General features: G+C 40.9%; 1 protein-coding gene across 4 annotated transcripts in view; it reads left to right on the top strand.

Annotated features, from left to right (window-relative positions):
• LOC111144760 (protocadherin related 15) overlaps positions 1-16,958 on the top strand; it is an 817,855-nt gene that overhangs the window by 479,511 nt on the left and 321,386 nt on the right. For all 4 annotated transcript variants that reach the window (XM_022499204.1, XM_022499203.1, XM_022499205.1 and 1 more), the window contains exon 14: positions 4,147-4,279. In XM_022499204.1, the coding sequence (XP_022354912.1) occupies positions 4,147-4,279 (133 nt within the window). The remainder of the gene's footprint in view (positions 1-4,146; positions 4,280-16,958) is intronic.

The following is a 16,958-nucleotide window of genomic DNA, read 5'->3' as shown; positions in this document are numbered from 1 at the left end:
TCTGCAAGGTGAAAACCTCTTAAAGTCTATCTTCCCAACCTCTCTCTCTCTCTCTCTCCCTGTATATATATATATATATATATATATATATATATATATACACACACACACACATATATATACACACATACATATATGTGTGTATATGTATATATGTATATATGTATACATATATATGTATATATGAAGTCTCATGCATGATATAATGAAAATGAATTGTGATAAGGTATGCCTTAAGCTCAAGATTTGAACCAATGCATGTTTTCTTGTAAGATAGCATCTTTCGTTACAGATGTTTTATACTAAGGATGTTTCTACTCACCTACAGAAACACACACACAGCAGATAAGTCAAAAATCTCCAATTTATTTCCCAAATTTGTTCTTGTAGAAGTGGTGGGGGGTGCGGAGAACAGGCGGACAGATTTGGAATTTAGAAGCCTTGCCTTTTAGTTTATCTGCAGTTCCTAATTAACTTTTTAACCTTGATTCAGCCACTTAATCTTTCTGATTTTCTAATCCTCTTTTGTAAAATGAGAGAGTTAAATTAGATTGTTTCTAGGGTCTTTTAAAATTGTAAGATAACCTGAGAAAATACATCAGCCCTTGGGTTCTACTTTGACCTTCATTACCAAATGAGAAAGAGAAAGTGCTATGATTTTCATTTTTTTTTTAGAAATAGAGGTCTACCTACATCATACTGGCTACATTACAAAAATAAAATCTGTATTATATAACTGCTTGATTTTATGCATTTAAGACTAGCTATAAAATGTTAATACAAAATGTTCACATAAAATGTTATTTATCTAGTGACTGTCCTGTTTTATTATGTGCTTAACTGATGCTGTTGAATTACTAGTATTCATTACAACATCTAGGGTATCATTTTATTGTGAATACTATTGGTGTTTAGTTTCAGGAAGGCTAACTCTGCCACAGTGCTGACATCAGGGATAAAAAGCAGGAAGGCTGGTGGTTATTTCAATGCGTGGTAGGAAGGGCCAGGAAGTTGAAGATGAAAAATGCTAGACCTTGAAACTTGATCTTTCTCAAATAATTCCCAGATCCAAGTGGGGGTGGGGGGTGGGAGGAGCAGAAACAAATGTAATTAGCAATTTTAGCATTTGAATTGTGGAACGGAGCAGAGGAAGGGAAGGAATAAGTTTGGATGAAGGAGAAGCAGGTGTTGCACAACAGCTGTTCTGTCCATCCTTTGCCTGGGGGCATAGGGTTGTCATCTCTGTAGCTGATAAACCCAGCCTCTTTGGGTGTAGAGGTCCTTCCTGTAGTTTTGTGGATGTAACAATTTAGTCCTCTTGGGAGGAAAATAGTCAAAAGGGGAGGAGTAAGGAAACACACAGAGTATAACCAGTTCAGTGTAAACCGTACTTTCATGAGGGAGAAGAGCCTCATATTTTGGTAAAGACTTTAGCAAGTATTCCAGGCCAGTAAACTGAAGCTGTAAAAAACGCCAAAAGCAGGAAAGGCCCAAGTTTTTGAAAGAAAACTTTGAATCTGGAGTACAGGTGTGTTCTAGGTTAAAAAAAAAGAAAAAATTGTGAATCAGTGAAAGAATCTCTTACCTCCGGGGTTAACCAAGGTGAGCGTTTGGTCAGTTTATAGAGGAAGCCCCAGGCTACTAACTTAAAAAGTAAGTGAGCCTACATGCATTTTTGCCAAGAGCTCCTGGGCCAGTGGTCTTCTAAACCAAGTGTGTAAGGATATTATATATCCATTGAAAATGGAGAGCCTTCTGTCCCACACCAGAAGATTCTGATCTAATATGCCTCAACACTGACAACACCACACCCCACTTTGGGGAGACGACTAGGGTATCATGCCCTTAGGTATTTAGACTAGAAAAGGGAAAGGATGCAATTAAAATGCTTAAAAATTATAAGGGAAGTTAATAATATATCAAGCTTATTTACTCCATTCCATAGAACAGGAGTCCTTATTTTGAACAGTTATCAGTAATAATGGAGAAATGTTTTATATGTGCATGCATACAACATACAACACACACACACACACACACACACACACACACACACACACACACGTGATCTTATTTAACCCTTATGCTAAAGTGTGATGTCAGGATTACTCTCATATTTTGGGTGCCAGTGGTAAAACTGAAATAATTTGCCCAGGATGTGGTACCCATCCAAATTCTAACTCAGGGATGTGTGGTTACAGATCCTGTGCTCAATAACATCCCTCAGCCAAGGTTATTACCAATATGGCAGAGGACAGATGTTAGAGGACTTCTTAGGCACAGACAGTGTGCTGGCTGGAAAAAAGAACAGACTTACAAAATGTTTAAATGACTTGTTGGGTAACAGATGTTCAAAGAAGCCAGGGTCATGAGAGTAGTTTCAGGGAGAGTAGGAATCCTGTGGGTACGGTTGGAGCCAGATCACCACCTGGGAAGATAACAGGTCTACTTCAAAATGAGAAGTGGGGCTCTGTAATGCACATTACATTTGGTAACTTGTGGATATTTTTCTTCCCACCATGTTGTCTTCTGCATCTAGCCCTAAGATTAATACCTATAAGGTTATAGGTAACATTTCATCAACAATTTTAACCTACTGTAAACATCTTACTCTTAAATTCTCAGTTGTAAATATATATATATATATATATATATATGAACACACACACATGCATGTATTTTTTGTAAAGAAAACATTAGAATTTAATTCATTTTATTGACAAATTTTAACAATAAAGTGATAAATCCAGAGGCCAGAAGAAATACAGATACTTTGATTATAAACTACAAAAACTGATTATAAGAGATTTTAATTTAAAATGAGGTTATTTTGGAACAGTTTTGTGATAAATGTTAAGTATGAAATTTTTTAAGTCAGTGCAATTTTTTAGAGGTGCTTGTATTCTATAGGTACTCATCTATTGAGAGTATGTCCAGAAACATTTTTTTTTTTTAAGAGAACAACAGTGAGCTGGTAAGCTGATGGGAGAGGCAGAAGAAGAGAGAGAGTCTTAAGCTGGGGCCAAGATCAGTGTGGAGCCCAACACGGGGCTCAATCTCATGACCCTGAGATTGACTTGAGACAAAATCAAGAGTTGGATGCTTAATTGAGCCCCCTAGGTGTCCCAAAAGAACTTTGGGCTACTTTAACGAAATTCTAGCCCCCAAATAGAAATGACAACAAATGTGTTTTTAGTGAAAAGTGGTGATTTTGTTAAAATAAACTTAAAGCATACAGCTTAAGCAGGGGTTGTGTGTTCTTCAAGACAGCAGACTAACTGTAGTCAGACATTAGTGGTGGCATCTTCTTCCAGATGGAAGATGACTTTCTCATTACTATAATTTTAGCCAGTGCTACTTCAGTATAAATCTTGAATGTCTTGCTTTTATAGCTTTTGTTGAGCAAAGAACTTTCAGTGGTTAGAGATATCCAAAAAGTTGAATATGTACGCATTAATATTTTTGTCTTTCTAGTAACAGAATGTCCTCTTGACCTTCAGAAAAATTGCCTATCAATGTAAGGCTTTAATTAAATCTAATTCTAGCCTTTCATAGTATATTCTTCAAAGAAGACTTAAAAACACCTTTAGTTTTGTTTGCAACTAATTTACACAACGATTACTTTATGAGCCTGACTCTTGACATGCATTTACATGAAGCCATTCATGTCAGCAAGAAAACTAATAAAACACAGCCCGTATTTCGTTTTGTGTGTTATTTTAATCAATACTCCCTCTGCTGGTTTAATAGGAAGAGAGCCCCAAGGACCGCTCATATTACCAGATATTTATAGAATGCTTTTTGCTATTAGAAAGACATTAAAAAGTAAAGTCAGCAGTCAAGGCTCCTGTTAATTTATTAGCTTTATTTGTACTGCTATTCCATTTTAATTCGCACTATTAATCTAAGCAGGAAAAATCGGTACCCTGAGGCATTCTTTACTTTTTACTGAGATAATTTCATAGAAACATGATATTCTGGTGGTAACTTTTATTTTAACATCCTTTCATTCTGAATTATTTTATTGTCTTCTGTAAAAACTCAAAATGTCCTCTCCTGTCAGCCCCACAGCAGAACGCGGACTGCACTCCGTCATGAAAGATGATGTAGATTTTTACCCATCCTATTTGTTCTCTTTCTCTACAGACACTCCATCTGCACAGTGTATATTGAAGTGCTTCCTCCAAATAATCAAAGCCCTCCCCGCTTCCCACAGCTGATGTACAGCCTTGAAATCAGTGAAGCCATGAGGATCGGCGCTGTTTTATTAAATCTACAGGTATGCTTCTCGGTATATACGTAGAGCTCTATGGAGACAACCTTGAAGGCTGATGGGTCTGTATCTGTGCATGGGGACGGGGGATTCACATGTCTGCTTGCACTCTAGTACAGGACAAGTCCATCTGGAAAGGAAAACGGGGGTAATATGGATGGAGGGTTTCCTCAGTTAATCCATTCTATTGATTGCCACACCGAAGGACTAACGTCAGCTGGTAGGGATTAGCTGCAATCATTACAAGACAGAATGAAGGGATTGGAAACATGCGCTTGAATATTTTGTACTTTGCACCCAAAGAGTCTGTAGCTGACTATTATTTTCTGACTCGAATTCCTTTGCCCAGCAGGATTTAGTTTTGCTGCAGTGTGGTATAGAGAAAATAACTTTGGGTTCAGGGACGGATGGTAGGCATTCTGATTCTGAAGCAGTAACCTTCATTCTGTGGCCATGGGCAAATCTCGTAATTGCTGGGCCTCATTTATCCCTTTAGGTGAAGGGAGGAGGTTGAGCTGATACTTGCATTTGCAGGTCCAGATTCATGGGCATATTTTGTAACTAGTAGGATGATTGCTCTGTTTTCACTGTTTATATATATTCCTGACTAAAGCACATTTGGCCAGAAATGCTTGTGTCTTTCACTCAATCTACAAGTCGGGCTTTATATGGTGTTGATAACTGCCCCTCGATGTAAGAATCACCACATGATCCATCATTCTACCTGTGGATGTCCAGAGGACAGGGAAATGACCTTCTGGTATTGTTACACGGGAATGGGTCAGCTCGCTGACGAGAGTTTGGAAAGCTGGCCTTGAAGGGTAGGACAGATAGATGTGGTGAGGGGCGCCTGGAAGGCTCAGTGGGGTAGGGCCTCTGCCTTTGGCTCAGGGTCCTGGGATCAAGCCCCGCATCAGGCTCTCTGTTCAGTAGGGAGCCTGCTTCCTCCTCTCTCTCTGCCTGCCTCTCTACTTGTGATCTCTGTCAAATAAATAAATAAATAAGATGTGCATGTGATACTTCAGGAACATCCCAGCACTGATCTTTACCACCACAGGAGGTGAGATGTAAGACATAGTTATATCTTGCCCACCTCCCATTTGAATGCGGACACCCTCTCACCCAAAGCCTGAGGGGGTAAAAGTGGGGATTGCAGTGAATGTTTGAACTGGAGAGGATGTGAAAGTAATAAGCCACATCAGCCTCATGATCCAGATGTGTAAAGTGAACCCTGTGGAAAGTAACTGGGGCCTAGATCAGTTGATTGCATTTTCATCATTTCCAAAACAAGGCTCATTCCCTTGGATCCCTCTTCATACCTGAGGCGGCTGGAACTGTGCCTGGCATTACCAGATACTTCTCTGTTCCTCTGCTGTAGTATCCATTTGGTTGCTTTTCCCCAGGTAACTACAGAGACTTTGCTTCTGTGGTTCATTTACTATTGAAATATGTGGGAAACAAAATTATGTGAAGGTAGGCATATTAGCAACAAGGAAATTTGGAGTATTTTAATGGACAAAATAAAAGAACCCCATAGTCTCTGAAAATGAGTATGAAGACAAGTCCATTTAATGCAGTAACAAAAGTCTTCTATATATACATATAAATCCATATATGGGCATATATGGCCCATGTATGGATTTATTGTGTAAACAAGAAGAAAACCTAAATAAGTCCTAGATTTGTGATATTCAAGCTAAGACATTGTACATGTTTTGCATTTAAATATTCCTGTGGAATGTGAATTTGTACAATTTAACTTTCTATGAAATAGCATAAACTTGCTTATAAGATGGTCCTAGGTCTCAATTCAGTAAATCCCAGAAATGTCCAGGAGCCATATTATAGGAGAATAACTCTACCTGTGAGTTAAAGATGAAAAGGAGTTGATCTTTTTCATATCTCAAATTTCTCTACTGCAAAAGCTGAGCAAATATGAGAATGACATTTCTGTTCACCCTTTCTGCTTCTGGTAGGAGCAAAAGAAAGGGTGCCACTTTCAGTGGCAGTCTGTATGGGAAAGAATGAGGGTGTCATCATCAAGGCTTTTTTTCATAAGCTTCCAGCCATTCCCTTTTGCTCCTGATCAACTGAGATGGAATTTAAACTAGTGACCTAAAAACTGAAAAGCTTCTACCAAATTACTCTCCCAGACACTTCTAATAACAGAAGCATCAGTGGTACCTCTGGCTCTGTCCTCCTCTCTTTCACATGCCACACTGCCCACTGCTGACTCACTGCTCAATTTAGAAAGACAGGATTTGTGGAGAAATATATTTTCAAAGGTAACAGCAGCCTGGTTTCAGCATGATCTGTTTTGACTGAGATCAAAGTGGTTTCGTCTTGGAAAACAATCCTTATTTCTCCTCTTCTGCTTCTAAGTATTTTCCTTTCATTCTGTCTCAAAACTGCTGGGGAGGCTGTGATTTTCCTCAGCTTATTAAGGCTGTCTTGACTGGCTCCTGCATCCATGGCATTCAGTGGAGGAGATTGTGAGCCAGAGCCCTGCTTTTCCAAACTTCCTGTGCTGAGCAGGGGTGGCTTTAGGTGGCATTTTTGTTTTCCAGAGTTGGTCAGATCTTTCTCCAGAGCATGATTGTATATCATCCCCACTTGCCAGTGAAACCTATTAGAGGTGTGTGCCCCAGCTGTGTACTGGGATCATGGGATCATGGGAGCCCCTGTGCACAGCTGTCCCCACTATCCCATCGTGTCCATCTTTAGTTTGAAATCAGCCATGGTGGGCACATTAATGCTACAGAAATTAACAGATGCGACAAATCAGTACCTTTGACTCCATCCACACCCAGTTGTTGACACTTACCAGCACACCGCTGGATGTGGAGCCAGTTTCTTCAAGGACTGAAGTGACTAGAATGTGTTAACTTCATCAGCTTCTTCCATCTTTGACTCTGAGATTTTGAAATCCCCTTGTACCATCACCATTACCCTGGTGCTCAGATAAAAATAATAATTGGTGACACGTATGTGGCACTTAATGAGGCACCTGCCTGTACAGGTAGCTGGGATATATTCTGCGCACACTCAGACTCAAAATTTCAACAACTTGTGACTGAGAAGGGTTATTTCTCACTCCCACTGCATATTCACGGATCAGTTCCCACCCCATCCTGCACCATTTCACCCACATCAGGATGAAGGGACAGCATCCATGCAGAGCACTGCTGTTCTTCTGACGAGTGAAAAGACAGGCGCAATAAACCACTATATGGATTTTAATGCTTCTCTGGGAAGTGAGGCCTGACCCTGCTGCCCGTGGTTCCTTCACCAAACCCAGGGACAGGCTGCTCCTGAGCTCCTCACCTCAGGGGTGCACAATCCTCAAGGGGGAGACCCCCCACTAGCTGCCTGGCTGCTCCGATGTCCAGACCTGAGCTGTGGGTTCTTTGGTTCATCGCTTACCTTGCGGGTCACTGCAGGCAACCATTTTGCTAAATGAGTTTTCACTGCCAGCCATGGTTCCCATCCTGATAGCTTCCAGTCTCTGGAAACCACACTATTATTTTCTGGGTGTTTATCAGGCACAATTTGCCTCTAACTGTCAAGTTGGGATCAGTTAAGGTAGCTAGGTTTATGTTGCCAAACTCCACAGCCAGTGCCATCAAAAGCCGGCAGAAACGGTGCTGTATTCAGCCTACACTCCACAGCCCAGCTGACGAAGTGGCCTCTGTCTAGAGCAAGTCATCTCCTGAGGGCAGTGTTTGCTGTGGGAAACACAGCAGAACAAAACAAAACCCAGTTCATTATCATTACCTACAAGTGAGGCATGGGATTACTAACCACAGCATTTTCCATTGGCCAAAGCAACTTGCGGGGTTGCTCCTGAGTTAATAGGTCAAGAATGTATTATCTTCAGCTGGGCAAATGGCTCCACAGGCTACATGGCCAAAGCTGATGTCAGTGCAACAGGGGTGTCTTACTTTCCCTAGAAAGGGACTTCTCCCTTATTTATTAGCTTTTATTTTTAATTTTTTCACTTACAAGTTGTGATGCATTATTGGAGATTAGCTACCCTCACCTGCTAAAACACAGTTCCGTGTCCTCTGTTTCTGTGTGATACCCCATTGCTTTGGGTCACCACACTGACCTACTATGTAGGTAGGTATTATATTTATTCTCCAGAAAATGAGAAAACAGAAACTCAGAAACAGTAAGGTTTGGGAGCCAGAGTAGTTTTGGGTTTGTTTTGTTTTGTAGTTGTTGTTGTTTGTTTGTTTCTTTAAAATATTTATTTATTTATTTGATAGAGAGATGGAACATAAGCAGGGGAAGTGGGAGAGGCAGATGCAGGCTTCCCACTGAGCAGGGAGCCTGATGTGGGGCTCGATGTGGGCTCAATGCAGAGCCTGATCCCAGAAGCCCGGGATCATGACCTGAGCCAAAAGCAGATGCTTAACGACTGAGCCACCCAGGCGCCCCTGTTTTTGTTTTTATTTTCTCCCCTTTGACTCCTAAATCAGGGGTCTATTGTATTATTTTAGTTTTAGGCTATAGAAAAGCTATTATTTTTTTTTCTTTTTTCCCTATGGGTGGTAGGTGTTTTTTTATTACATTACTTTTGTGTTTTCCAAAGGTTAATTTTATGATATTTATGATGATAAAATATATGACAGGTTGAAGGGAAGATCCAATTTATTTTAATAGTCTCAGGAAGAAGCAATTAAAGAAAATGTTGGATATTTTCTTCTCTCATTTGGAGGTTATAGGTAGAATGTGGATTATAACCTAGATAAAGCACATTAAGTAAAAAAAAAATAATAATAATAATAATAATAAATTCTCACATCCTACCTCAAAGAATTCCTGGTGCTTAGTGGAATACTCTCCCAAGAATCTAGGTAGAAAAAACTGCATATGGTTTTGGAGACCTTTACCATATAAGTAGTAAGGGTGAAATTTTTGGTCCTCTAATGGTTGCTGGTCCAGTGTTTCTCTTATTCCAAGACTGAGAGAAGAAAATCCAAGAGGAGGAAGGGTAGATTGGTATCCAGTTCTTTAACTGAATGGTTGCTGGGGTTTGAGTCTGTGCAAGTGCCCTGGGGGTGTCATGGTGGAATGGGCAGTTGGCAAGAGGGCATGGACTGCTGCCCACATTGTAGGTAAGATGATCCTTCCTGGGGCCGTAGGTCTCAGAGTTGTGTTTCCTGTAAGTGCAGATAAAAATGAAGGGAAGTAACTGCAGCATGTGGAAAAGAGAGACATGAACACTCACTGAGATGTACAACAAAGGGCCACCAGCTGAGCATTATGCACAAATGTCCCCCAGTCACCACCAGTCCCTAGGTGGGATCCAGCCCCGTAACAGTGGAGTCTGATGGTGCCAATTTCTCCCACACTGATCCCCATACAACCTCAACACAGTCAGTCCCTTTAAGAAGTGGGTTTCCCCCTCTGTAGCCTCTCTATCCCAGGGTCAGAGGGGAGATGAGAGGAAGAAAGATGGGTACAAGTGAGAAAATCACACACACTTGAAGTCCCTAGAAACAAAATTGGTTTTAAATAAAAAGGAAGGTGTCCTATTAGGAAGGGTTTGAGAGTTTTACTAAACGACAATGGTAGACCTTTAGACAGAGACACGGGTAAAGGAGTCAGCTCTAGTCAGCTCTACGGCAGAAAGGGAGGTGAGTGACAGATGCTTGAAAGCTGCCTGGAAGAAATGTAGCCATTTCATTTCTTCTCCAAGGGAGTCCTTATCCATACTGGGCACGGGATAATGCAGAGCTGAACTTTTGTGCTTATAATGAAAGCCCATAGGAAGGAAAAATAGATTGTGGAAAGGTGCATTTCTGTATCATTTGGCATTTAAATCAAGCGTCTCTCGACCTGCCTCTCCTTCATTCATTCCTACACTTCTTGGCTTGATGCCTTGAGCAAAGTGGAAAACGGCCTGGTTCCCAAGGCTTTGACTTTGTTTGTGACCGGGCTCATTCTTGCACACTTCTACAGAATATCTAGTCATCGGCTGTACGTTTCTGCCTGACCATAAAGAAAAAATCTTAATTATAACAAGCTGTGAATCAAATGGTCCACCCACCTGTGGCTGCCAAGGTCTTCCCAAAGGAAAGTTCAAGTACATTTTATAAAATGGTTAACAAATACACATGTGGGGATAGAGTAACAGCATGCCAGTGCTTGCACACACCGTGTTCCTTGCAGAGTGAAGAGTTGGAATTGGGGAGAAATAAGTGCTGACAGTTGTTCCTTGATTTAAAATGTCCTTTGCTTGCTGTCAATTTTTGCTATCACGCCTCTATTTCTGTAAATGAATGGTAGTGGAAACAATGTACTTGAAGTAATGCCAGTGTTGATTTTTTTTTTTTTTTAATGAATAATGGCACGGCTTGGCAAACTCTAGCCTGTGAGCCAGGTGACCTGTTTGTCTGGCTGGTAACCTGAAAATGGTTTTTCCATTTTGAAAGGTTAGTTGATACAATGTAAACCAATAAAATGAAATGACAACAAAAAATAAACAAAGAATAATATGCAGACATCAGATACAGCCCACAAAGCCTAAAATTTTTACTGACTTTTTACAGAAGAAATTAATTTCCTGGCCTCTGCATATACTGTAAGTAGTCATTGGAACACTGAAAAATAAAATAAAATTAAGAAATACTAACCTAAAAAAACAAAAAACACACCAACAAACCAAAAAAAAAAAAACAAAAACAACCCTCACACACATAATAGTGCCCATCCATTATATTGAAATGAAGTTTAAAGACGCCACTGAAAGAGATATGTTAAATATCTTTGTAGTCCGAAGACTTAGCATTAGATTTGTATAGTAAATTGAATTGAGTATATTACATTTGATTATTTAAACTGCGTCAGAATAATCTGTTATCTGAGCTGGGTCAGATAAAACAGAAGCAACATCAGTTACCCAAGTATCCTGTGTGTATGTAAACGTTCAGGTCAGTATTTGTGTGTCAGTAAATACTAGTTGAATAACATAATAGAGATTAATGCACCCTTTGGTGAAGGACAGAAAGCAGAGTTTGAAGAGTTTGAGATTATTGTCTTTGGGTTAGGCAAGCCCAAATGAAATGGATAGCATGTCAATTGCATGGCTCAGTGCCAGCAATAAAGAAAAGAAAGTACTTAACTAATGGTAATTATTTTTTATTTTAGTTCATTAGCATTTTTGTTTTTCTGCTAACTCATACTAAGTTGGGATTTTAAAAGTGAGCAAGAAGGGCACCTGTGTAGCTCAGGTCATGATCTCAGGGTCCTAGGATGGAGCCCTGCATCTGAGCTCTCTGCTCAGCAGGGAGCCTGCTTGCCCCCCCTCCCCCACCTGCCTCACTGCCCACTTGTGATCTCTCTCTGTCAAATAAATAAATAAAATCTTAAAAAAAAAAATGTGAGCAACAAGGTACCAGGCATTTGGAAGAATGAATGGACTGTTGAAGAATATGGGTGAATGGAAGCATTGCAAAGAATGTATTCACCTGCATTATGCTTTTACTAGTTCTTCCATTGAGAAGAAATGATCACTTGCAATTTAAAATACAGAGTGACACTTTGGCAAAACAAGAGGTAGGTGGTTAAGAGATCAATATTAATAATAATACCAACATCTAATTTTAATTGCTGTTGTTAGCCAGGGACTTAAAGCATTTGAAAGCTTCCTTATCTTTTATACATTTAACAGAGCAGAGCAATAGCTTTTGCAAAGTCCAAGACAACACTGCTGTAGAGTGGAGATCCCAAATCAAGCTGCAGGATGGGAGAGTCACCTTTCCTAGAGACTGAGGTCCACTCAGTGCCCCCAGCTCTGCTCCAACTTGTAACCAGTTCTACAGCAGCGGAGACCCACTCACGAAGCTGATGCTGCTTTTCTTTTTAGGACCTCCTTGATCAGCATTGATTTTATTTTCTTGTGGTTGCTTCTTGCTTCTTTACAAAAGTGAAGGCTAATATTATATAGATAATGACCACGGATGGTGGGAAACCTTAATTCAGCCCCTGCTTTAAACTGGCTTCCTGAGTTGCCTCCTGTGGTCTGAGCGACTTTGCTTTTCCTGGCTTCTCCTGGTCAAAGCTGCAGTGGCACATGAAACAGCTGGGACATGGGCAGCGGGAGAGAACAGCAAGGCCTGGGTGCCCCGGGCGCTCCAAAGGTGAAGCGTCTGCCTTTTGCTCAGGTCATGATCCCAGGCTCCTGAGATCCAAGTCCCCTGTGATGCTCCCTGCTCAGTGGGGAGCCTGCTTCTACTTCTCCCTCTGGTTGCTGCTCCCCTGGCTTGTGGGCCTCCCCAGATAAATAAAAATCTTAAAAACAAACAAACAAACAAAAACAGAAAGCCGTGAGAAGTAGTGCAAGAAGTTGGATGTTGCACATCTGGTTCCTTGAGGGAAAAGGCGTGCATTTTTCTGATGAAATTCCCAGGGGATGTGTGTAAGGCTGTACTGGGTCAACCTGCCACCTGCAGCTCCTTTTCATCTTTATCCATTCTTCACCTTTTTAATAGTTTCAAAAAGTGTCAGCATTTAACCTATACACCTCAAGGAATTATTAATTTTAGTCCTGAAGAAAAATGCCTGCTGCCCTGATTTGATGCGGAATTGATCCATTTCCAAGACAGTTGGAGAGAAATGTGGGCCATCGTAGAGCCTGTCCTTCTGCGTTTGCAGGTCTCGTCACAGGTGCTAATTCGTTTTTCTGACATCTCTCAAATGTTCTAGAAGGTTTGGGGATTCTTTCTTCTCTTTCTTTTTTGATGAATATTTCTTGTAAAATAGGATGTCCCCCCCCCAAATATGATAGGGTTTATGATTCATGGATGTCGTACGGCTGGTGCAGGCACAGTGTGCATGAATCGTGAACCCCGAGCCGTAGGATCTGCAGTGTCATTTCTATTAGGGGGATCCCTTCAGAACCACTTGCAGATTTGCTTCGCTGTCCTCAAAGGAGATTTTCTTGATGTATTCTGAAGCTTTAATGTGTTATTGCATAGATTAACGTTGTGGAGTGCACTAAAAAGATGACTGTTTTCCCTTCAGTTTAGTAATATATAACCTGTTCTGTTTACTAGGTGTGAGAAATGAAAGTCTCTTTTATTTTCCTCTTTATTTTCGTTTCAAGTGGGGAGAATATGTTTTCTCTTCTTTCCTTACACTGGACTTCAGATGGCTCTGTCCTCATTAACATTATCTCAAATGCATAATATCCATGTGGGCACACATAGGGAGGTGGAAACATGCCACAGATGCTGGTCATCTGGCCCCAAGGTATAATATATATTTTGAATGAAGAATAGATAGCTGGATGGATAGACAGACAGATAAATTTGAAAGAGAGATGCCTTCCAATGCTAAGCAATTCCTTCTTGCAAACATTAAATCTGGTTTGTAGTGCTAATTTTTTTTTTCCTTTAAAGAAGATGTTCTGATAGGTCTAAGTTCCCCCAAAAAAGTTTAATCCCCTTGGCACTGTGGGATACATATTATCTGAAATGATTTTCATCTACTAGCATATAAAGCTGTTGAAAGTAAAAAAACATATTTTTAAATGTATTTTCTATTCATAGGCATGTCTTCCTCTTCCCAAACACTAATTTGGCCGCTGTAATTCCTCCATAGTCCACAATATGCTCATAGGCAGAAAGCCAGAGAGGCAGGGGATAGGGAGAGGAGAAATCTAACTCTGATACATTCGTTCAAAAGAGCTGGCTCCTAGTTTTGTTTTGTTTTGTTTTTTTTTCCTTGAGCTTTCTGTCCTCAAGAAGGAAATAAAAATGATTTAAAAAAATATGAGCTCATGCCCCAGAAGTGTTGTAGGCTATACATTTTATCTCATATCTTAACTCTAATAGACATATATATGACATGTGTGACTTAAGTACATATGTGAGTGGAGTTAGACTTGACTTCTGCCTCTGACTTATGCTTCAACAGGAAGTAGGACATATAAAAAATGGGTGAAAATAATCTTGATATGTTGCAAGAAATAAAGCCACAAGGACACCTGGGTGGCTCAATCGGTTGAGCGTCTGCCTTCTGCTCAGGTCATGATCCCAGGGTCCTGGGATCAAGTCTCCCACCAGGCTTCCTGCTCAGTGGGAATCTGCTTCTCCCTCTCCCTCTACTTCTGCTTATGTTCTCTCTCTCTCTTTCAAGTGAATAAATAAAATCTTTAAACAAACAAACAAAAAGAAATAAAGCCACATTCTCCAATTCTGTTAAAAATAACGAAGGACCTGGGGCGCCTGGGTGGCTCAGTGGGTTAAGCCGCTGCCTTCGGCTCAGGTCATGATCTCAGGGTCCTGGGATCGAGTCCCGCATCGGGCTCTCTGCTCAGCGAGGAGCCTGCTTCCCTCTCTCTCTCTGTCTCTCTCTCTGCCTGCCTCTCTGTCTACTTGTGATCTCTCTCTGTCAAATAAATAAATAAAATCTTAAAAATAAAAATAAAAATAACGAAGGACCTAAAAGCAAGCGAACAAGAAAAAAAATGGTCTTTCCTGATACCAGGGAGCAAAAAGCAGAACTGCCGTGGCTGATTGCGCAGATGGCTGCCCGGGACGATCTGGGGTTTGTGTGGTGCCCAGGGCAGAGAGTCACTGGCATGAAGACAGGCTCTACTGTGGCACCTCGCCCGCCCTGTATCTTCATCAAACCCTCAGATGAAGACGTTTACAGCATCTTGTCACCACACCTACCACTCTCTCTGCACCTGCATTTGTATATTTTGCTCTACTCCTGTGATTAAAAATGAGCCCTCCTTGTGTCTGTTGAAAGGGTCACTGGCTTCTCAGAGCCTTGGCAATGAAGGCTGCATCTAAGTGAATTACGAGAAAAAGGAAACAGGAAACAAAAAAATACAAACCCATTTTTTACTATTAGATTTGACAGATATAAATCACCTGTTAAATCACTTATTTTTTTTTCTAAAAACAACTATAAATTCGACTCTAGAGGAATTTATTCTAAATTCCTTATATCATCATGATCCGTAATAACCACTTTGTAGAACGACACTGTGACCTTGGACCCCACTTGGAACAGCACTCAGGACTGGCTGTGTAGTTTGCAAGGCCTAGTGCAAAATGAAACCACAGCACTTCTAAGCGTGGGTGCTTTGCGCTGACCCGGAACCATTCTCCTGGATTCCGCCCACTCTGGGCTACTCAAGGACATTGCTTCACAGTTACCGTTTTACCTTCCTGCAGCATGAACAGCTTTGGCTCTGTCTCATCCTTTCCATCGCCATCAAAATCTGCAGTGGCATCTCCCAGTTAAAGACAAGCAAACAACACAAAATGCCCTTGGTCCCATAACCTACTCGAGCTGCTTACTCATTTCTGTGTCTCCCTTCTTTACGGAAGCTACTCAACACCGGTACCCAGACTGGCTTGAAGAATGTCTTGGTCAGATTCCCTGCTGTTCTCTCTTGACCACAGCAAAGTCAGGATTTCAATCACACCCAGCCCTTGATGTGACTCTTTTGGTCCCAGGGCTTACTCCATGGCCAGGTGAATTCCCCATCTTCCTGCCCATCGATGAGTAAACTGTGATGGAGTGGATAATCCCTTCCTTCCTTAGAAACTTATGTGTTTGATTTCAGAACACCACAGTGGACTTTTCTCCATGCTCCCTGGCTGATCCCATCTGACTGCTTTGATGATTCCTCCACATTGCCCTTACTCTTAAAAGTTGGAATGCCCTGAATCTCAAGCAACTAACCTCTTCTTCATTCACTCCTGGAATTAGTTAATCTGGTCTCATGGATCTAAGTTGTTATTTGTTCATACCTCTAATTCATATCTCCACCTTAGCTCTCTGCCCTAAAACTCTACACCCATGCCCAACTATGCAGTCAATAATATTTTGGGGATGTTAAATAGGTGTCTGTCTTAGGTCAAATTTCCAGAGGAGATTCAGTTGCAGATATTTGTTAAAGAGTGTTTTTGGAATCAACTCCTGTGGAAAGAAGAGAGAAGCAAGCCGAATTAAATTTAGAGAGAAGATGAGCTTCCTTTGACCCCATGGAAAGCTCTGGAGCTGAGAGAGCCCTTTAGAGTTGGAAAGTCTGCACAATGAGGTAGGCCCTTCACACACCTGCATGCAAATGTTGGATGCAGGTTGCTTTAGAAACCAGGTTGGCCTTGACATGGTGACTCTCTTCAGATGGACCAACCCCTTAAGTATCTCAAATAGGACCAGCAGCTGAAGGTTCTCCATTGGCAACATTCCAACACATAGGGAATAATTACTGCCTTAAAGAGGGTGTGGGAGGCATAGCATAGTGTTCTCACACAGAGATGATAAAAACTATCGTATTCCTGGTAAAATCTGAAATGAGGATCTGGGGGCATGCAGCCTCAAGACGAGGTAAAGGGGAATGAGCGAGTTGAGCATTTTCTGAAAGAAAATATGCTAAGTGTAGTAAAGCAATGAACTGTAACACAACGCCCTCTAGAAATGCCAAAAAAATTAAAAACATGATTTTTATAACTACTTGAATATATTCAGAAGGGGAAGGACACCTTTTAAGAAGATTCATCTTAGCATTTTTCCAGAGATTTTGTTCCCCTTGCTCCAATATTTGCATGTTCTTTACCAATGAATTGTTGCCATGTTTTTCTAACCATGGGAATGCGTGCATGTGGGAGGGGTAGCGCAATGTGGAATTTCAGCCTAAGGTGATAGTGTTCCTAAA

This window comes from Enhydra lutris, unplaced genomic scaffold (assembly GCF_002288905.1).
Source record: "Enhydra lutris kenyoni isolate GAN:26980312 unplaced genomic scaffold, ASM228890v2 scaffoldscaffold12, whole genome shotgun sequence".
Taxonomy (NCBI): domain Eukaryota; kingdom Metazoa; phylum Chordata; class Mammalia; order Carnivora; family Mustelidae; genus Enhydra; species Enhydra lutris.
This window is presented reverse-complemented; position numbering and strand designations above follow the sequence as displayed.